Source organism: Dermochelys coriacea, chromosome 6 (assembly GCF_009764565.3).
Source record: "Dermochelys coriacea isolate rDerCor1 chromosome 6, rDerCor1.pri.v4, whole genome shotgun sequence".
Classification (NCBI taxonomy): Eukaryota; Metazoa; Chordata; order Testudines; family Dermochelyidae; genus Dermochelys; species Dermochelys coriacea.
The window spans coordinates 29,008,710-29,032,067 of record NC_050073.1 but is presented as its reverse complement, the minus strand read 5'-3'; the positions used below and the strand labels follow the sequence as shown (position 1 = coordinate 29,032,067).

At 40.6% G+C, this 23,358-nt stretch overlaps 1 protein-coding gene across 5 annotated transcripts in view; it reads left to right on the top strand.

The window, feature by feature from the left end:
• Positions 1–23,358, top strand: part of TRIM66 (tripartite motif containing 66) — a 77,703-nt gene that overhangs the window by 22,955 nt on the left and 31,390 nt on the right. For 4 of the 5 annotated variants that reach the window (XM_038406599.2, XM_038406598.2, XM_043515677.1 and 1 more), the window contains 8 exons: positions 213–316; positions 5,388–5,535; positions 13,761–13,893; positions 15,396–15,512; positions 17,190–17,304; positions 17,727–17,873; positions 18,345–18,462; positions 20,649–21,538. In XM_038406599.2, the coding sequence (XP_038262527.1) occupies positions 213–316; positions 5,388–5,535; positions 13,761–13,893; positions 15,396–15,512; positions 17,190–17,304; positions 17,727–17,873; positions 18,345–18,462; positions 20,649–21,538 (1,772 nt within the window). The remainder of the gene's footprint in view (positions 1–212; positions 317–5,387; positions 5,536–13,760; positions 13,894–15,395; positions 15,513–17,189; positions 17,305–17,726; positions 17,874–18,344; positions 18,463–20,648; positions 21,539–23,358) is intronic. The other variant, XM_043515679.1, reaches the window with a different exon arrangement.

Below are 23,358 nucleotides of genomic sequence, written 5' to 3'. Positions count from 1 at the left end.
CCACAGTGATAAGTGCAGCATAGAACATAGAATCACAGAGTCACAGTAGTGTTTTGTACTGTGCCAAAACTAGGCAAATGTAATTCGTTAGTTGATGAAGAGTTGAGTTTCCTGGAACTGAGCCTTTTGGTATGATATCAAAGAACTGTCAGTACTTCAGTGTGGTTTATTTCATTTCCGGATTCATACAGCTGTTCTGTTTCTTCGCTTAGGTATCCTCTCATGTCCTGTGTGCAAACAGACGTGCTTCGCAGGGGATGTAGTTGAAAATTTCTTTCTCAAGGACTTTCCCACAGCAAATCCAGCTATGGCAAGGGTAAGTGTGGAGGCTGCTAAATAGGTTGCAGCATGAGTCTTTTGAACACTGATAATCAGACTCAAAATTTGTTGTTTGAGTAGCTTTATATAGCATTGTAATTTCACTGCAGCTCTTCAGTCATCCCCAGAGACTGAACATACTGCCTCTAAAGCACTTTTCTCACCCTGTGTGAAGAGCAAGGCATTAAAGTCAGTGGGAGCTTTGACAATGACTTCAGTGGTGCAGGACTGGGCTCTGGGCATGAGTATGTGGCAATACAAATCCCTGCTGCTAAGCCCCTTGGTTGGCCCTTGGAGGGAACCATTTCCCTTAACAGTTGTTTTGCATGAAAACACTTCTGTCAGTCACCACAGCACTAGCCACAGTGGAGCACAGAAAATTTTGACTTGTTGCAACATCAAACTGAGTAGCACAGAACACAAGTTTCTAGTGGGTAGAATTGTCTTTCAAATAAACCCAACTCTCACTTACCACCAAAGTTCAGTTTCTCAGTGACAAGCTAGGATTTCACTCTTGAATTATGTTTCATTCATTATAAAAGTGATGTACAGGTAATAAATGCATCTGATGCATCCAGCAAGATGCTGGATCCCTTTCACTCTGTGTTTTTCGGTATCCTCTGTTCGTTTGTCAGGGCCAGGTAAGCAGTGACAAAGGCTACTGGTTGTATGGTTGTCTCATATTGATTGCTTCTGTTAAATGATAGGGATATCAGTCTAATAATAACAACAAATAAAGTTCTTCATCGATCCTGAGAGAAGTCTCCCAGAACTTTTGTCTTTCATCAGGATGAATAGATGTAACTGAGAAGTTGGAGACATTTTGCCGTTTGCTGTGGCCTTATGTAAACAATGTGCCTGGAGACAAATATGCTTCTCATGTGCCATTTAAAAAAGTTGATTTGCAATTTAGTATTTTAGTTATGTATAGTCTTCTCCTATACTAGTTTAATTGTACTGTTTCCACTGTATTTAAGTGTTTGTGCAGCTCCAGGGGAATTGTTCTTGTTTGTTTCTGCTCTCTCTATCTTGCTATAATATCCTTCCTGAATGAGGAAGCAAGACATTGGAAAATGATTATATTGCACTGGAATGAGGAGCTAAAATAGCACTAAATGAATTAAAACTACTTTACAAACTATTGACTTTTATTTTATCCTTTTTCTACTGAAATCCAGAGTGTTGCCCAATGGTTAGAGCTAGTGACTGAGAGCTAGAATTCTTGGGTTCAAATCTCTGGGCCAGATCACGGACCCATTCCATCTGCTCTGTGCCTCTCTGTCAGTTCCAGGGAGGTATAAAACCAGCTTAAATATCCAGTTAAAGATTCCTCTGGCATTGGAGATTTCCTTTAGCAGATTTTACCAACTTAGGGGACATATCAAGGGTACAGCCGGAGCACTGTTGCACCCCAGCACTGCCAATGGAATGGTCCTTTGTGGGTTATCAGCTAGAACAACTTATAGAAGCCTTGAGGTTGCTCTAAGTTGTTCTGGAGACTGGCCCCAGGATCCAGTGGGAGAAGAGCATAAGGTCAAACACCATCTTTGCCTCCTGTGTTTTAGCTCTGTTCAGCCTTCGGTTGATTACTAATGCTCCTGAATTGCTCTGAGTCACTTAACTTTCACATGCCTCATTTTCCCCATCTCTAGAAATACATACCTAACTCCTAGAGGGTGTTGTGTGAATTCAATGAATAATGTTTGTAAAATGCCCTGAGATCTTCAGATGAAAGGTGCTATTTATATGCAATGTATCATTTTGTGAACCAGGAAGGTTCTTCAAAGATAGGTTTCAGAGTATCAGCCCTGTTAGTCTGTATTTGCAAAAAAAAAAGAGTACTTGTGGCACCGTAGAGACTAACAAATTTATTTGAGCATAAGCTTTTGTGAGCTACAGCTGTAGATCGCGAAAGCTTATGCTCAAATACATTTGTTAGTCTCTAAGGTGCCACAAGTACTCCTTTTCTTTCTTCAAAGATAGTAAGAGCAAAATTTACACAATGCTGCTGCAGTGTTAAAAGTTCTTATTACAGTGAGTTTTCTTAATTATCATAACTCAATTCATCTACCTTCTAGAGAGAGCCAGTGTATGAAGGAAATCAAATGAATAAATCTTTTAGTCTCTTCAAAGGCATTGGGATATTTCTCAGATCTCCAGTAAGAAGATTTTCTTTTCAGTCCCTCAGGACTCCGAAGAGCAATTCAAAAAGAAAACAGTCCCCACAGGAATATAGGAATCCTACAGGGGAATGAAGAACCTTCCCAGCATCATTTTAAGATTGTTCCTTTTTTATAAATAGTCTTATCTTATAACAGTGAACTTTTATAAAAGGAAAAGTAGGAGAAAACCAGGGCCCAATCCTGCTGTCACTGAAGTCAGTGGGAGTTTAGCCAGTGACATCAGCGGGAGCAGCATAAGGCCCACAAATTATGAGGCTGCTAGAAAGACATAAAGGTCGGTATTTTTAGACTTTGGTGTCTAAAGTTGACATCTAGTTCCATAAAAATGGCCTAACTGGGAGCTGTGGATCTCATCACCTCTGAAATTCAGTCCTCATAATTAGGTGCCTACATATGGATTTAGGTTCCTAACTTTAGGCAGCTAAATCTGAAAATTATGCCCAAATCTGTTAACTGGCTTGATCAAATTGGACTTGGCAATATTGCTAAAGGGAATGAGAATTTGGGGTGCAAAAGAAATGTAGGATCAAGCCCTGCATCTTGCCATTCTGACCTTGGTAGAGGTTTACTGTTGCACTCAGGTGGTAGCCAACATGAATGTCACATTTTAGGGGAGCAATTAATGGTGTAAAGATAACCAAAGTGATGCTCCAAGATCTTGACCATATCTTGGACATTGTAGTGATGGATGCATTATAAATGGGATAGACAGACAGATAACCTATATTGTAAAGTTACCTTCCTGGGTAAGCTTGGGGAAGACACTTACTCTTTCTCTGTACCCCATCTATAAAATGGATATAGTGATCCTTCCTGTCTCCTATCCTTTATCTGTCTAGATTGTAAGTTCTTTGGGGCAGGGTCTGTCTTTTACTCTGTGTGTGTGTGTGTGTGTGTGTGTGTGTGTGTGTGTGTGTGTGTACGTGTACTATGGGGCCCTGTTGTCAACTGGGGCCTGAAGGTGCTACTGCAATAGAAATAAATGATGATAATTATGGAAGGACTTAAGTGTACAAGTGTATACTAGTTGATAAACCACACTGTGCTGAAAAGAAAAGGAGTACTTGTGGCACCTTAGAGACTAACAAATTTATTTGAGCATAAACTTTCATATGCGTAAGCTATCCGATGAAGTGAGCTGTAGCTCATGAAAGCTTATGCTCAAATAAATGTGTTAGTCTCTAAGGTGCCACAAGTCCTCCTTTTCTTTTTGCAAATACAGACTAACACGGCTGCTACTCTGAAACCTGTTATTACACACTGTGCTGAGCTACCCTGATCGGTGAGTTGAAATTCCAGCCTCACTTTTTTCTGTTGGCCTTTTGGCAACTTATCAGGATAATTGCTTTGCAATGTATGTATTGTGTGCTAGAGTTGCTCAGTTGTTTTTGCTTCTGAGCTCCTTGTGTAAATGATCTTGAAATCCGCACTTAAAAGAGAGGTATAGTCTGAATACCTGAGCAGGAGCCAGGAACTTCTGAGTTAATCCTGGCTCTCTAAGCCTAAATTCCTGTGTGGCCTTGGGCAAGTCACCCTCTCTGCTTCAGCCTTTTTCTTTACATGTATGGTAAAAGAGGAAGCACATACTGCCCATCTTGTGAAATGGAGGTAGGTAAATATTATTATCTCAGAGAGGTATTGTGAGAATTAACTAATGTGTGTAAAAGTGCTCTGAAGATTAAAAAAAAAAAACCCTATGCATGGTCTATGTAAACATCAAAGGACTGGAGATGTGTGAGGTAGGGGATAAGTGTTGGCTGCTGGAGGAGTCGGGGCCCGTCTCGCTCAGAGTCTGACTAAGGTGGTCAGACAGAGAGAGCTTGAATGGGGTTTACTACAGCTTGACTAGGCCTGGACTAACCAGAATGGACCATTCTTTAACTTTCAGTTCTCTGTGCTAACCTAATGACTTCCTATGCTGTGTTTCTGTTGACTAATTAATAAACCCTACAGTTTTGACAACGCTGTATGAGTATCGCTGCAGAGGCTGGGTGAGGTATATTAATCTCTGAAGAGCGTACAGTTCTCCATCAGGAGTCTGTCTCAGTTGAACTTACCGTGTGAAGCAAGAGTGCTGAAGGCCCAGAGGTCCAGCCTGAGGAAGCGGTGAAACCGTTCTGTCTTATCCTGGAGGAAGAGAGAGAACCTTAAGGGGTCTGGAATACTGAAGAGGTACCCCCAAGAGGCTGTTCCAAAATAGGGGGCTGTAGTACCAATCCTGTGGAGCTGTGATGCTTGCTTAGATTTAGTTAAACCTTTCTTCACAGACTGGACAATATTCTATCATGTTCATGAAGGGACTTGTAATTCTTATGCACTGATACGTTTTCTTGTGTTTGTACATCATTATCTGTTATGGTACTAATATTAAGGGTATACAAGTGACCTCTTATCCTCTGCAAGTTCCTTTTTTTTGAGACGCAACTATCCCCACTCACTCCGTGCAATGAAATCAGACAATTCTTAGTTCATCAATTAATAGATTTTTAGGAACAGAAGGCCAGAACTATTATGATCATCTAGTCTGACTTCCGGCATTACACAGGCCATAGAATCTTGCCCAGTAATTCTGGTATCAAACCTGTAACTATTTGTTCAACAAGAGAATATTAGACATCCAGCTTTGATTTAAACATATCCATTGATGATCTTGTTCTCCTCTCTGTTGCGCCAGTGTAAACCAGAAGTAATTCCATTGATGTCAATTGAATTACACTGGTATAAGAGAGAAAAGAATCAGGGCCAGTGCTCACAATTATTGGCGTAACCAAACCTCCAAGGTTTTGAATCACAGTGTCTTAAATGTAGTAGTTTCTACAAGCTCGTTGGAGGAGTTCTACATTTAATTATACTTGTATGTAATTGCACCTTTTTTTTTTTTTTCAGAGCTGTTTCATGTGTAATGAGAAGAGACCTGCTCACAGTCTGTGTACTAACTGCAATAAGTGGCTGTGCAGCTCATGTACAGAGGAACACAGACATGACAAAGAAACTGGAGACCATTTCCTGTCTGTTCCCCTGAAGGGCTCTTCAGGTAGAACCATAAACTTTGAAGCTTTGTGTTCTTTTTGTGTGGGGTAATTCAGCTGGACCTCCACAGAGTCTGCACTTTGCAATGATTGTGAATAAATGTTATGCATACAATAAGTGGGGATTTGATAGACAACATTCTACAGCTCCAAAGAGCTGACCCTGCACCATCAAAGTCAATGCTACCCCACCCCATGAGGAGGATTGGAGCTTGTGTTTAAGGGAGGCACAATCCCTCCAAAAAGCCCTACCAGTACGCAGCAATTTTGCAGGCTGTACAGTCCTTCAGGTTCTTGCAGCCTGATCCCAGTGTTCCTGTGTGGACATGGCTCCTCCCTGTTACCTGTGGGATATGTGATATGTGTCCAGGGACACACCAAAGAAGCAATTGAAGCCAGTTGCCCCCTTGCAACACACCAGTGGTTTGGTCTGCATAACGTGAGGAAGGAAGGGGAAGGCTCTTTCCATCCCCCTGCACACCCGTGCAAGGGCTAGGCATAAATTGATCCTGGCCTATTATTCCAGTGTCCGGGGAAGTCCAACCATGTACCTGAGCTGAGGCCTAAGCCTCTTATCCTGAGCTCAGATTGGAGCCTATCACCCAAGCTGGAAACTGTCCTTTTTGCTCTCTCCTGAGATAAAATATGAATGTTCATGGAGTCAAACAGATACTATGTTGGGCTATGGAAACAAGCCCTCATCTCAGAGCGTTTGTGTCAGAGGAGGTGAACTTTGCTTGGTGGTTCTTCTAATAGATAAGTCTCTCATAACCAAACATGTGCCCCTGTGCTATGCTTTCACCGGGAAAAGAAAGCAGTTCCCCTGGAAATGGAACATTTTGGAACTCTTTAACACTTCCAGGTCACAAATGCAAATTCTTCCATTCATGTCCCACAGTCACAGCCACCCAAGAGAGCCTGATGGGGCTCCTTTCAGTGGTGCTTTTAAGCCAGAAGGACTTTTGTTAAAGAATCTAGGGGCTTTTCTATGCACAAAGTTGCTGTGGTTTCACAATTTAGTTATTATTTGCATTGTGGTAGTACCTAGTAGCCCCAGTTATAGATCAAAAACCCAGTAGGCTAGGTTTTGAAAAACACAGAACCAAAAAGTCCCTGCCCCAAAGAACTTTAATGTGTGATGGAAAATTGATTAAGTTAAACTGGTGCAAAAGGCTCTGTGGACACTTCCATTATAAGCCAGGCTTATTAGAAGTGGGGCTGGTAGCATGGTGTTATCATAAGGTTACTTGTCATTTCCTATTATAAGACCTTGTATTCAGTTGATTATAACTGTGCCAAACTTTAGCCATTCTGGCTGAAATGTTCCATGCTGGGAGTCTGTCTCAAGCTGAATATTTTTGGAAAGTTTGAGTCAGTATGCTTCAGCCATTTCCAAGAATGAGGCTAGAGAAAAATACACTGTTTTGCTATTTAAAAAAATTCTGACCAACTTTGAGAAGATCTAGCACCTCTGTGATTTGGAGTAGGGACTTCCTTTGAAAAATATCTGTTCGCATATGTTCAGTAGAAATTTCTTAAAGTTTAGCAGCTAAAATTGCTGAAGAGTCTGTGCTCAACGAGCATACTCATCTCCTCACAGCTCTTACATTTGACTGAGCAATGCTTTTTTTTATCCTCACAGAGCAACTGAGTGTTCTCCGGCCCAGGGCTATTGGGTCAAGGTCAGACTTCCCCTGTAATGGTAGGTCCAGGCCAAGTTAGGGAGCCTGGCTCTCCTGTGTTTTCTGTGACATTGCTGCTGGTGCCCAGGCAGCATGAAGGAGGAAGCTGCCTGACAAGAATGCAGAGGGAACAAGAACTGGACCAAAGGGGAGGGAAAGGAATAGATTGGGGTAAGGAGCCAGGTGAGACTGGTATTGAAGATAGGGTAGGGGAAGAGAGAAACTGGAGGAGAGGATGAGATTGGGACATGATGGACAAGGAGACTGGGATGGAAACAGTGAGATTGGATGAGGAGGTGGAGGCAGAAGGGGGGACTGGGACTGACTGCACAAGGAGACTAAGAACCAGTTGAGGGAAGACGGAAGGCAGATCTGATGAGGAGTTGGTGTATGGGGGAAGAAGTGGGACTGGCTGGGCAAAGAGATTGGGACTGGAATGAGAAGACTAAGGCATGGAGATTGGGACTGAGTATGCAAATAAACTGGGACTGATTTGAGGATTCAGGGACGAGGAAGAAACAACAGGGACAAAGTCAGTTTAGCGGGAATGGCACAGAAAGGGTCAAGCTTGGGAGTAGTAGAAGAGGCTGTGATCACTGTAGCATGCTTCTCTCTAGCCTGGAATGAAACCCAAGATTCCTGAGTCTCATCATTCCTCTGCTTTCAGCAAATATCTGAAATTCACTGGCAGAGTCTGTGTCTCATCCCCCGTAATGCTTGTCCACATGGAGGATGATCTACTATGGCTATCAGTTACTCCATTACCTCAAGTGGTAGAAGTCTTGCAGTGATCTGAAGGTTCCAGCTATGCTGATGAACCATCTGGGTGTCAATATGAATTTCTGTTTTTTTCAGTTTGCTTTTTTTTAAAGTCTTAGGAAATTGCACACAAGCTATGTTAAAAGAACATTAAAGTTGCAAAGGCAAGTAATCAAAGGTTAGGAAGTTGTATTTCACTATGAAGCTGTTATCTGTGTCTGTTATCATTTGTTGCAGAAATTGGAAGGTGTGTAGTGAATGAGGCAGGGGATGGCAGGAAGAGAAAAGATGGTCTCATGGTTTAGGCAGTTGAATGCTACCCTGGAGAAATGGATACTATACCTGCTTCTGCCACAAAGTTCCTGTGTGATGCTAGTCAAGTCGCTTACATCAGACTTTTCACAAGTGGTCACTAGTTGTGTGTTCCTCATCTGGGTGCATGATTTGAGATCTTGGGGTCTGATTTGTGGAAGTGCTGTATGCTCACAGTTGCAACTGAAATCAATGGGAGCTGTGCTTTGAATATATAAAGTCCTTAAAAAAAGCTAAGTACTCTAAAAAAAATAAAATAATCAGGTCCTAGGCAGCTCAACTTGACACCCAAAATAAGCGGACCCTTTGGACCTTAATTTCTCTGTGCCTCAGTTCCCCATGTGTAAAGCGGAGATAATACCTCCTCATCTCACCAGAGTGTTGTGAAGATAAATGAATTAATATTTGTGAAGTTCTCCAATACTATAGTAATGAGCACCATAGAAATGGCCATGAGGAAATAAATAATTCTGCCTTCAGAGAAGGGTTTGAATAGTGTGCAGTAAATAAAGCATGGGGCCACACGTTGAACAATGAGGATAAACAAAATATAGAAAAGGTGCTCATTAAGTGAGCACTGTCCCTTCTGTGCAATGAAGGAAGTAGTGGTTCTGTGGAAAAACTAGTAAGTGATCATATAATTAAAGCCTGTATCAATGCATACATACAAGGGGGCCTAAGTAAGGTTGCATATCAATGTTAATTATGGCATTTCCTAACTTTAGAATTTTTGACTTTGCAACTTAATATTTTTAATGCAGTTTTATGTGTGAAATATCTATGTAGCTTAAGTTGACTACGAACAAATTAAGCTAAACGGAAATAAGCTATTCATAAACTATAAAGTATTTTTGCAGTAGTATTTTACACCAGTTTAACTAAACTGATTTAAGGCTATGTCTACACTAGCTACCTTACAGCAGCACAGCTGTACCGATGCAGCTGTGCCGCTGTAAGATCTCCTGTGTAGCCGCTCTGTGCCGACAGAGAGAGCTCTCCCATCAATATAATTAAACCACCCCCAACAAGTGGCAGTAGCTATGTCGGTGGGAGAGCATCTCCTGCCAACATAGCATTGTCCACTCTTGCACTTCTGTCCGTGTAACTTATGTCGGTCAGGGGTATGGTTTTTTTTTCATACCCCCGAGTGACATAAGTTTTACCAACTAAAGTGCTAGGGTACGTATGGCCTAAGTTTACACCTTAATGTAACCCAATGCATCTTTCTCGTGTATGGTTTTGTGGGTGTCAGAGAGACTGAGCAGAAGATGAGTGAAAGGCAGAAAGTAGAACATAAAGGAGTCCCAAAAGAGCACATCTAAGTGCATTTTAGAGAATGCTGCACAATCACTTTGGCTATAGGAGAGATAAAGGACAGATGCAAGGAAGAAGCATAGATGAAGACTGTTCTTTGAAATGTTTCTTTTTTCTTGTAGGTGTTATATAGAACCCAATCCTTTACTCCTTGTACAGGCAAAGCTCACCTAAAAGTCAATGGGCATTTCTCTGTGTAAGATGTACAGGTTAGAGTACTTAATATTAGAGCTATTGATCAGTTACCAGATGGTAGAGGGAAGGAAAGGAAACTTTATAAGAACAGGTCAAAAATAAAACAGCACATAAAATGTAGCTTTTAGAATTATATTTGATCCCAAGCAAGGAAATGGTAGGCTCTTTTCTGAGCATAAAGCAAAGATAAAACAGCCTGTTGTAAGAACATAAGAATAGCCATACTGGGTCAGATCAGTAGCCCAGTATCCTGTCTTCTATCAGTGGCCAATGCCAGATGCTTCAGAGGTAATGAACAGAACAGGGCACTTTCATCCCCTGATTCATCCCATGTCATCCAGTCCCATGTTCTGGCAGTCAGAGGTTTAGGGACACCAGAGCATGGGATTGAATCCATGACCATTTTATCTAATAGCCATTGATGGACCTATGCTCCATGAATTTATCTAATTTTTTTTAAACCCATTTATATTTTTGGTTTTCACAACAGCCCCTGGCAGTGAGTTCCACAGGTTGACTGTGCGTTGTGTGAAAAAATACTTCCTTTTATTTGTTTTAAACCTGCTGCCTAATAATTTTGGTGGGTGACCCTTGGTGCTTGTGTTATATGAAGGGATAATTAACACTTTCTTATTCACTTTCTCCACACCATTCATGATTTTATAGACATCCCTTTAGCTCAAGTCCCTTGAGTCCGAGGCAGCTGGCAAGGGTCAGCTGCATGATTTTAATTGCAGTGTAAACATACCCACAGAGATCACACTGTCTTATATTTGTTTGAGATAAGGACAATTACTGTATACAGGCCTTGGAAGAGGTGATCCAAAATGGTGAATATGTGTTCATCTTTTTTTTTTTTAAATAAAGAGTTAAAATGCTAATTTTAAGCTTCTGTGAATTAGATAGTTATTTTCTTAATCTGTTTCAAAACTCACATTCTGAAGGAAAGTGATGGTAGTGCCAGTACATAGGGCAAATGATTCCTTACTATTGTTGAGATGATGCTCAATAAACTGACTTGGATTATGATGCTATGATAGCACATGGAGAGCATAGTTCTGAACTGGGAATAAAAGTAAGTGTAGAATGCAAGCAATGTAATGAGTGCCAATTGGCACCTGATATGTTTGAGTCCTGGGAGTTACTAGAGTGATGTGGCTTTGAATCTGTGTGATTATAGCTGACAAAGGTATTTCCCTAGTTTCCATTTGAAAAGTGGCTGTCTTTTAAATCTGACATCATACTGAAAAAATATTGATTTCTTTGGAATGATTTAAATCACCAGTAGGCTACAGATCTTTCAGAGGGAGAAAGCAAAGTAGAAGCTTTTACTGTATGACTGTAAATAAGAGTGTTTCATGGTACTTGGACCAGTTTGACCTTAAAAAACTGTTCCCTCTATAAGCAAGAGCTATTTGCATTGTCCTCAAAATGCAGACAGCAGAGGTAGCCTTGGTTCTGTACTTTCACAGTATAACCATCCTGCCTCTCAAGAGCCTGTTGGGAGATGGGACACAGAACATCTCAAGATGTTTTTCAGATTGAGACCTGAGGTACAGATTATGTTGCTGTCTGCATTTGGTACACTGCTCTGATAAGGTAGAGGAAAATCACCCTTGAACATCTAACTGCTTGATTTTTTGCAGAGATTTTTAATGCATAAGCAGGTGTTTGCACAGAAACTAGAGACCCATTGAAAACATGGGATTGTGAATTCATGAAGCATGAGTTCTTTCTTGGATACATAGAAGGCTATTACGAGAGGGATGAATAAAATTCAGGCTCAACTTCAATTTTTTAATAATACTGTTTATTAAAATTTTACATAGTGATAATACAAAACAAAAATGTCGGGTAATTACACATCAATGAAAAATAAAACATGACACCATGGTTACTAATGCATCAAAAATGTAAAATATGCAATGCAATTGCATAAAAAATTTGATCTAATACCTTGTACAAATTATCTTATTACACATTAAATCCAGGATGGAAAGAAAGAGAGCTTTGAATTTTGAGGCAGTAAATGAACCTAATCATCAATATTGAGAATAGGCTAGAAATCTAGCCAAGAAGGCAATAAGATACTTGATTTTAACTACTCAGATTCATGCTGTCCTGAAAGGCAGTGGATGGATTCTATTCATCCATACTTTTATTCTAAGTGTCAGAAACAAGAAGGGCCTCACTGTAAGCAAACCTCAGGAGTCTATTGTGTCTTTTATATCATGACTTTGAAACTAGCATTAAGTGACTGAATTAGAACAGGGATTAACGTGGTTGATGCATGTGTTTAAAAAAAATGTCTACAAATATGTGTTAGCAATGGTCTTGAACTAAAACCCACACTTCTCAATTCAGAAATAGTTTGGCTCTCTGGGCCAAACTTCTTGGCTCACCAAAGGAAGAATAGATTTGTATTATATAGTACATCAGAGAGAGACTCAGCTGTGAGCAGAGTAATATATTTTTGCATAAGTAAGCACACAATGAACTAGGGATCTGCCTGAGATTGCAAGAGTTCACTCTCTCTGACTGGTCCTTCTTTTTTCTTCACTGGCAATATCCTGTGAAACAAAGACGTCGTCAGCTTCAAGACAAATGTGTCTTATTAGAATACGTTGGTTCAAAGCTGCTAGTCCATCTCTGGATTCTTCTTGTGATTTAACTGCATGAAGGCACAGGACACAGTCCCCGCAAGGGTGTTCCTTTGGGATGTGATTATGTGCTCCCTCCCCCCAAAAATGCCATGCTTATAAAAGACCTAATAACATGGGCTAGATTCAGCCATGTTATGGGCAGGGGCTGTGTGAACTCCTCGGCATAGTTCTGTGACAGCACCTTAGTCCTGACCTGTTTGAGCCTTCAGCCTCTCTTCAACAAAGACTGCCTGTCATGGCAAACTCTGTGAAGTTTTGGTAATGTGCATGAAGTGGAACTTGGAGATATTACATTTATTTTCACTTGCGACCTAAGCTGGGTCTCCACAGATGAAAATGTGCTCTGTAAACTGCTTTTGCCCTATTATGAACTAGTGACAGGTGAACCTTAAAATGGTTAGGTGGGTGGACTAAGTTTGAGATCTCAAGTCTGAACACTTATCTGGAGCCTCTGGGATTCAAGAAAATAGTTTCTGAGTTTTCAACACAGATGCACTTGTGAGCATATAATTCTAGAAAGGGGGCTTTGTTACTCTTGTCTCCCCATCCCTTTGAGTTCTCTCTCACCCTGCTCCCAAGTTCTGTCTCTCTTTCTAAGGCCATTCCTCCCCATGTGGGGGAAGGCAAGTATAGACTGCATACATGCAACCCTCCCACTTCGCCATTCCACTGTGCATTGCTTATCACTTCTGTTTAGGGACTAATGCTTCCCCTGTTTTAGCGTACAAGAGCAGGTACAGGAACCACAAGTTGTTGAAGTTTACGTAATGCTGCATTTGAACACAGAAGCCAAACATGAGTGTGGAGAAAACCCCACAGACACCTTTTTAGAAATAAACAATCTCCTTGCTTCTGTCCTCACTTTGGATTCATTTAACATACTTATTTTACTGCATGTTACACCAATTTCTTTGTTACAGTATCAATATTGGCAACTTAAAGTATTCAAAAGTCCTGAATCAACCCCCCTCCCCCATCATGAGATTTTAAAAATACTACAATTTGGGTTCTTTTGCTTTGTGATATGGTTTCTGAGCCTTTAGGCTTCACTCAGGTCATGTTTGCAAGTTTTGCTCTACAGCCATAAAGGCTAGAAACTTAACTTTTATGTTTTTTAAAAAAGTAAGTTTCTCATGTAAGACCCACGTGACTCCAAGAGCTGAGGCTTTAAGAACAACATCAAGATTTGCAATAAAATTATGAGAGTTGGCAACAATGGAATATGTAAAAGGCAAAACCAAGGCAGCTTTGCAATGCCACAGTTGCAATTAGTGTTCAGTGTCTCCACTGTCTTATATTTTCCAGGAACTGAAGGGGGAGCAAATGAGTTTTCCTTGTTTTGCCCCATACACTGTCAAGAGAGCCTTAAACTGTTTTGTGAGACCTGTGATGTCCTTACTTGCCGCAACTGCCTTCTGACCGAACACAAGGAACACAGGTACCAAATATAAATTCCTTATTGACCCCACCTAAAAACAGTTAACTTGGCCTTGAGGTTGCAGTCACCAAAATTCAAGGAAATCACAGGTTAATACAACTTTAACAGGCATGCCAAACTCAATTCACATGCCTTGCACCTAAACAGCTTAATACGCAGACATGCTCACAGCCTCTGCAGCTCATACCCTTCCAATTCCAGTATCTACCCAACCACCATGTGCACATCCAATTCCTCACAATCAGACTAACCTGAATTCTGGCCTTGGCATAGCTAAGAAATCTCACCAATAGACATACTTTTATTTAAAGAGTCTATAATGTATTATTTTTACAAAAAGAATTCTGAGGTCAACGTTGTGAGTTTGACTGTGATTGTGAGAAGGTGTGTGCGCGCCATGGGAAGTTTTTATGTCGATATTGAAGGAGATTTTTGTGAGGTAAGGCTGTGACTATGTGTGGGTAGTAATGCGTGGAACAGGATGGGTGGGGGGATACAGAGGTGTTGGATATCGGGGAATATAGAGAGTTGGTGATTAGAAGGGAAGGTGGGAGCATGGCAAGGGTTAGAAGGGAAGCAGAAGAATATGGGAAGCGAGTGAATGTGGGCAGTGAAAATGACGTATCTGTTTTACTGCAGCCTGTATTTGTGCAGACAGTCTGTGTTTAGGTGGTAGATGTATTTGCACATGCACACCACAAGACGGGTGCTTTTTGAGTTTTAGGTGAACAATTTTGGATGCTCAGATTGAGGTCCCTTTGAAATTTTTCTATAAATATTAGTTTCTCATCAGTGCAATCTAGCAGCTCAGGTTGTGAGATAGTAATATGGCCTGTAAGGTTTGTCTTGCATTATATATATTTTTTCAAATTAGCAAAGAATATTTTTTTGAAATAAATCCATAAGAAATACAAACCTGGCTTCTCTGACTGTCTGTAGTGTGTCCTTAGTTGCTCCTCTCCTAAATAGATTGATCCCAGTTATGTTTTTATCTAGGGCTTAGGCACGTGCACTTAAGGCAAGACCAGGCATGAACCTTTGTGTAGAGAATAGAAAGGGTGAAAGGACCCATGTAAAACCCAGGCATAGCTGGAATCTTTGTGGGGGAGTGTAGGGATTGTTCCTTTCCAACTCCCTTGCTGGGGGTTCATAGCCCTCCAGAGGCTGTGGAGGAAAGCCCCTTGCTCTGCACACCCTATGTGCTCACCAGCAGAGCTTGCTGGCTGCACAGAGAGAAATAATAAACTGCACTCAATAAAAGAGGGTAGCAACAGGTGGAAAATAACAATGGGCAAATTCGTTTGGGATTGGTGCAGCTCCCAGTGTGTCCTGGCAGGCACAACTGAGCTCTTAATTCTATTCTGATTTATTCTCAGTCTGCTAAGTAACGACAATGCCTTATTGTAACCTAGCAAAGAAGGAAAAATATTTAGGGATGACCTGATGAATGGCTAATTTGTGAACAAAACGGGAAACCATGTGAAACTTCCCTACTTTCCCAGGTTCATGCATCTTGAAGAGGCTTTGCAGAATCAGAGGGTTATCCTAGAAAATGTAACAGCCAAAGTGGAAGAGAGAAAAACTGGGATGCAGGTCTCAGCTAAACAGCTTGAAGACAGGTAACCGTCGCACATGGCAGGAGGTATTCAGTAAAAATCCCATTTCGGTTAAAATGCAGCTAGCCAGTGGTAGCTAAAGGTACGAGATTTTTTTTTCTTTAAACGTAGAAAATAATAGGTAGATTTAAATATCTCAAATATATCTATGCAGTTAAACAGGCAAAGATGCCATTTCTCAGTACTATAGAACTGGGGCAGACTGAAAGAACGTATGACAATTGACTGCAATTTCCAAAGATATTTTGATATTATATAGTAATACTGAAGTAGAACAAGAAAAGATCAGAACTATCTATTATATAAAAATCTAGCACTTGTTTTTTCAACAAACCTGTCAACCAAGCTGCATGAACTAAGGCCATGTCTACCCTAGCACTTATGTTGGCAAATCGTATGTTGCTCAGGAGTGTGAAAAAACACCTCCCGGAATGACATAAGTTTCACTGGCATAAGGGGTAGTGTACACAGTGCTATGTTGGCAGGAGAGCTTCTCCTGCTGACATAGCTACCGCCGCTCGCTCGTTGGGGGTGGTTTAATTATATCGATGGGAGAGCTCTCTCCCGTCGGCATAGAGCAGCAACAGGAGAGATCTTACAGTGGCACAGCTGCATTAGTACAGCTGTGCTGCTGTAAGATCTCTAGTGTAGACATAGTCTAAATGGTGTAACAGTAGAAGATAGTTCATTATATGAACTGATTTTCAGTTACTTATGCTGGATTTGTTTGCTGTCAGTCCAATTAATGGAAAAGTTGAGATCAGTTTTAAAACCCTCAAACCCATATAAAATCCATCTATACTGTAGTATGATATGAAGTAATTAATTAGACATTAATTTTTCTGAAAGTAAATTAAACATATTTATTTCAGACTATTGTTTTTCTTTATTTTGCCTCTCTGTTGTCAGCTGTCCATCTGAACCATGTGAGGATTTCTGGTATGCAGAGGGTAGATCTAGTTTTCTCTGTTCCCTAGGGAGAAGAGTAAAATGTGTAGAATATTCTTAGGCTTATCAGTAAATGTCAGTAAATGTTGATTTCACCGCACAAACCAAAACCAAAAAATTTCCATCCATGATCATTGAAATTTACAGATGGGCAAAATAAAGAAAGTGCTGCTTGAGAACTTATAAGAGTTTGATTTAATTATATTTACTTTGTACATTTTGACATTCGATGCTGGAAATTTGTATTTAATGGTTATAAAGGTTTAATTTATTGAATCTCAATGTCTTCTGTTAAATAATTAGTGTCAGATCACCATATAATTTCCCACAACTGTGAAAATTTAAATAGATGAACATTTTTACAGATACTTAAAAACCATAATTTTGTGCAACTGTGAAAATTTAAATAGATACAAATAAAAATGCTTAAAACATCAATATTATCCATCAAAATTATAAAAAATAAAATTAAATTCTGCCAACTTAAATATTCTTGACTTGTGCTGTGTATATGAAGCAATTTTAGAAGACCAGTCGGGAAGTGTTTGAAAGCCTGATCTAGTTCCACTGAAATCAATGGGAATCTTTCCATTAGCTTCAGTGGAAGATGGGTCAAGCCCTAAGTCTTTTATTAATTCTCAGATCTGTTCTCATTGTAATTAATAACTATCAAATGCTGAATAAATGGAATGCTGATTGATTCATGAAGGTGTATTTATACTTTCCCCACAGGTTATTTGAAGTAAAACATTTGCACAGAAAAGTGGAAAATCAGATCAAAATGGCCAAGATGGTTTTGATAAATGAAATCAATAAACGAACAAACGCCCTTCTCGAGCAACTTGAGGTAAGTGAGGATGATACCAGTGATACTGAAAAGTGGCTTAACAAGAGAGTTTTTCTGACATCGCCTTGGCAAGTTAAATCCTAACCCCAACCAGAAGAAAGAATATGTCTTGTGTAAGTTATAGTGTATCAGTTAACCAAAATATTTTTTCTCTCAAACTTAAAATGGGATCAGAGCTCAGCACTTTTCAGGGTTGAGCTCCCATCCATTCCTGTGGAACTTGGAAGTGTCTGTTGCATAAGAAGGGAACCTATCTGTTAGCTTTGTTTTCTCTTTCTACTTGATGGTTCAAAGAGGTTCCAAATTTTCAGCAAGTGCCCATCCAGACAATGCCTTTTATGATGCACACTGACTGTATGTAGTAAGTATATCTGAACGCTGGCTAAAGTTATGCAGAATATGCTATTTCTCATTATCACCAGAAAATTACCAGCGAGAGGAAACAGAAGTTGGAGCAACAACTTCAAGGCATCATGGTTTTAAACCGGCAGTTTGAACATGTGCAGAACTTTATCAACTGGGCAGTGTGCAGTAAAAACAGTATTCCATTCCTCTTCAGTAAGGAACTGGTAAGAGTAATACCCACTGTCTGGGTTAGAGGAAATCGTGCAGTGGTACAATGAATGAAGATCCAGGAGGGTAACTTAATTAGGAAAGTAGTGAATCAGAAAGAAATGGGTCGGAGAAGCCTTGTGAACCTGGCTTGAACTGTGCAGGAGCCATAAGTCAGGGATCGGGGAGCCCTAAAAAGATAGGAGCCTACCAGGGCACTCCGCACACAAGGCCAGGGTGCAGGGGAAAGCCAAATTCAGAATGGGGCTCTTGTTGCCTGCAAATAAAAACTAAGAGAAAACATATTGTGCAGCACAACATAAATCTGAATGTTGTCTGGGAGCCGAGGTTAGAGGAGCTTTGTATGATATTGGGCTAAATTCATTCCCGCTCAATGACGTTTTTAAGGATTTAATGTTTCTTCAACATTAAACTATAATGATTTTAAATCCACTGGATGAAACAATGATCCTTTGATTTTTCACCAGATTGTGTTTCAGATACAGCATTTGCTGGAGACAAACTGTAGCACAGAAGTAGGCCCTCCTTGGAAGATCAGATTCACTTGGGACCCTTCTTTCTGGACTAAACAATTGTCCAATTTAGGTAAGAAAAATACATCATGATGACTATGATTTTCTGTATTTGATAAGAGCTGGTGCTCAAAGCTGTACTAGATGCACAGATAAAGAAAGCCCCTGTCTTAAAGAGCTGTCCTTAGTTAAGAAATTGTACAGGGCATGATAGTGTAAAATATAGTGTCTCGTTAAACCTTATTTCTCTGCCATGAGGCACTTCAGAGCAGCTGAATGGCACTAAATGTTAAGTATTATTACACTGTGATGTACAATATATCAGCTGTCCAAGAAAAAAAGTGTCTGACACTGTAGATATAAAGAATTTACACACAATACTATGTGATGGTAAATGATTAATAATAAAATTCCTTTTAAAATATGAGGCACCCAGGTGGTAAGTGCTGGCTTAGTATGACCCCTTTATTATTGTGCAACTCCCATATAACCAAACTATGCAACTGACATTACTTTGGTTTTGTGAAGAGTGGTGGTGGGGGGTCTTTGAATAAATTTCACTAATTATGGTCAGAAAACAGAACAGCTAATATACATTTAACTAAGAGGAGTAAAAGACACAGGAAGACATTACAGATTTTCAGGAACATACACTTATGTTATTTTATAATGATAATATACAGAATACAATGACATAGCAAGCTGTTTGTGTGCTTTATTATGTAATAGTCACAAGGTGGGCGTGGTAATACCTTATATGGATACTATAGGATACCCCATAAAAGGTTTAACTTCACCCACCTTATTTCTCATATCCTGGGACTAGTATGGCTAAAACAACTTATTATATAATGACGTATTAATTTCAAGCTGTTTGCTATGTGATTGTGTCCTAATTATTTGAAAGTTTATTAGGAGAAGGAAATAAGTGAAGGGTAAGAGCTGGACATGTTAATTCCAGTTTTTATTAGAATACATTAAAACAAAACCTAAACCACAAATTATAAGTTACTCTGTATATGCCTTTGTTATTCATGCTATATATTTTATTGAACATAAACATTTAACTGAAATGACATACATTGTAGTAACACTCAATGCCAAATTCAAATCCAGAGGTTTATCTTTGCCTGTTTTATGCCAAATACCGTTTTGAGCAAACTGGCCCCCATCCTCCCTAGCAAGTGGCAGCTTTATACTATTTCAGTGGCCCTAAAGTCAGCCTAGTCAGTCAGTCTGGAGGATTCCCTGGGTGGAAAAGAGCCACTGTAGCAAGTCCTATACTATTTCCTCCTGTCTTCCACAGAATGGCCTTGGCTGGGGCATCCCTATGCTCCAGTCATCCCCTGATGCTGGATGGCCTTGGGATCTGACCAGTGCCTGGCACAGTCAGGATTGGGGAGCACAAAGGTGGCTTAAAGACAACTTTGTTCTCCCCAGACACACTGCAGCGGATGCACAAGACATGATGGACCTAAGGATCTGGTCTGTTGTGTGTATATATATTTATATAATATATATGCATGCATTCAATCTTGTGCCTTCCACCAGCTATACATTGGCTGACTGCAGTAGGTTTTTCCAGTAATCTAGTTCAGTCTTCTGATCAAAGATCTAAAAGGTCATTCCTCATCCCATTTTAAGACATTTAACACTAGACTGCATAAAGGACCAGAAAATATACTGTAGGGAATAATCCTATTCTTTCAGAGGGATTGACAAAATCACCTCCTAGGCCATGTCTGTCTTCTGTGATTTTATGATTCTCTTCTACATGACATCCATCCAATTTATTTGTCTTACTTTCATTCTGAAAACAAATATTCCATATGCCTATGTTTATGGATGAGAACTTAAGTTTATATGTTAGTAAAAAATGGTAGCTTTGGCCACATCCATCAGTTAAAATAATGGGAGTTGAGTGACAATTTTTCAAAGCGGTGACTGGTGTTTTAATCATGAGTCCAACTGACATCAGGGAGTTTTGTGGGATTTAAAATCATACACAATTCTTAGAAAATGTATCCTCAATGGTTTTGTTTAGTGGGAAAGATAGAAGAAAATGAGAAGTTATCCTGAAGGGCTTTTTAAACAGGATGCGAGTCATTTCAAAATTGAACCTGAGACAAAGAAATTGCCTTTGTAGAATTTACCCATAAAGTAGTAAATTAAACAATTTGTCAAGATCCCAGTTCATTGTCTAGAAAAAAGTGAAGGTAGCAGTTAATTGTAGCGAAAGTAATTGTACTGCTTCCACAGGTAGCTTAACAATGGAAGGTGGACACATTCCTCATTCAGATGTCCCAACCTTTGGAAATATACAAGGATTACAGACATCAGTGTATCATGGACAACATTCGCCAGCACCACAGCTTGAGGCTATCAATAACCAGTCACATCAGTTTCCCCCTCCTGTTCAGTCTCCTACACCAGTGTGTTGCTCCCATTGCCTCAACATTCCTCACATGAATAAGAGTCAGCATCTTCAGCACAAGATGAGCCATCATCATCAGCATTTTAGACATCCTCTTGAAATGCAACAGCAGCTGCTACCGCATTTTCTACTGCAATACAACATTCAGCAGCATGAAAAAGAGCAGAGGGGCACACCTCAGCCTTTGAAAATAATGCAGCCTTGTCTACAGCAACCATCCCATTCAGAGCAGGATAATGTGTCTGTGAGGATGGGAAAACATTTGCAAGCTCAACAGCCACAGCAGACTCCACATCCAGTTTACACGGTTCCCCCACAAGATGTTCATCAGGTTCATACCAGTCATGTGCAACAATTGAACGCACAGCCTGCTTTGCAGACTCCAGCTGTGCAAGTGCAGCTTGGTCATCTTCAGAAGCTGAAGCTTAACCACATGCAGCAGCAACCACAGCCACTGCCTCCCACATCCAGTCAGAATGAAAACGCTCATGAACAAGTCGTACAACAGAGTTTGGACATAATGCACCACCAGTTTGAACTGGAAGAAATGAAAAAGGATTTGGAGCTTCTCCTTCAGGCTCAAGGGCAACCAAGCTTGCAGCTGAATCAAGCCAAACAGCCTCAGCCTGTTCAGCAAACCATTGTTGGACAGATAAACTACATAGTGAGGCAACCAGCCCCAGTTCAGCAGCAAATCCAAGATGAAGTGCAACAAGTAAGTTTTCTAGACCATCCCTTCCCCCTCAGTGCATTTGGTCAGCACTGGCTCAGAGCTTGAGACTGAGATGATAAAGGTAGATGTTTCAGTGTTATTAACCAACTTACTGTAAATGTAACAGATCTGATAGCAGCTTTAGTTGTGAAGCATAACTCAGGTGAGTTTTGAGAGTTTCTATTTGGAATATGCTAATGAAATGTTTGGAAATCACTTTGCCACCATTTTGGGGTGGTTAAAACTTTATTATTTACAGTATAAGTTATTTTCTTATTGTGAATATTTATGTAACAGTACGGACTAAGCCTCAGCTGAGATCAGGGCCTTGTTGTGCTAAGTGCTGTACATACACAACAAGAAGTAGTTCCTGTTCCAAAGATCTTATATTCTAAAGAGACAAGACAAACAAAAGGTGGAGAAAATAAGTGTCATTATTCCCATTTTGTGATGGGGAACTGAAGGACAAAGATATTAAATGACCTGCTGAAGGTCACACAGGAAGTTTGTTGCAGATCTGGGAACAGAGCCCAGGTCTCCTGAGCCACAGTCCAGAGTCTTAAACCACTCTACCTTTCTTTTGCTAAATAACAGGAGTGGCCAAATTTACTAATCCTCTGAGCCGCATACAATAATCTTCAGAAGTCTGAGAGCTGCAAGACATGCACAACCTGCCCTGTGGGCCGGCGCCTGCTGGGGCATGGGGCTAAAGCCTTAACATCCCCGTCCCTGCAGGGCAGAAGCCCCTAGTCCCACCACCCCACCGCAGGGCAGAAGTCACAAGCTCCCTCTGCCCAGTCTAGTAGGCGAAGAATAGGGGGTGTCTGGGGGGGCTCCATGAGCTGCACTTTAACTGTAAAAAGAGCCATGTGCGGCTCAGGAGCCGCAGTTGGGCCATGCCTGCTACATAATATCAGTAAATGACAGTGTCACATAGACAAGTGAAGGGAATAAAACAGAGTCAGAGCAGTATAGCTGATAGGTTACAGTAAGTGTACATTCCCTGTTAGCTGATTTTTCATCCAGCAGGAGACCACACTAGATAATACACTAGAATTCTATAAAATGAGCCATATTCTCCCCTTCCTGCCCTCAATCAGAACCATACAATTAAAGTCTAGAACTGAGCCTAGTGGTAGCCATGGTGGCCACCTCGGGCAATATGGCTGAGAGGTTCCCAGACCCCATTAGGCAAAGCCTGCACAAAGAGATGGCTCTTGCAATGCACTCAAAACGTGGTGGGAGCTCCGGAAGATCTCCCAAGAAATGAATTCCATAGTCATGATTCTTTCACTTGGTAAACTCTGCCCAGGCCTAAGTGCTGTAAACTTTGACCATTTTCCAAAGTGCTCACATTGGTTTTAGCTGTCATGGCAGATAGTGTGTGGGAATACCTGGATTTTAGACCATTCAAGGTAGATTCTGTACAGGATTTTCCCCATGATATACTATGGCTATGTCTACACTATGGACCTGACAGTAGCAGACCTGTACTGCTGCAGCTGGGCTGCTGTGCGGTCTCCTGTGTAGCCTCTCTATGCCTGCAGGAGAGCGCTCTCCCACTGGCATAATTAAACCACTCCCAATGAGCGGCAGTAGCTATGTCAGCAGGAGACGGTCTCAGGAGATGGTTCACGCCAGTGCTTTTGTCAGGGAAACTTGTGGTGGTTTTTTTCCACACTCCTGATTGACAAAAGTTTTGCCAACAAAAGTATAGACAAAAGCCTAAGAGGGAGATCAGTTTCTCTCTCTCTCTCTCTCTCTCCTTTTGGGTTATTTTGAGTGTCTTTAAAACAATAATGTTGTTATAAGGGATTTTCATT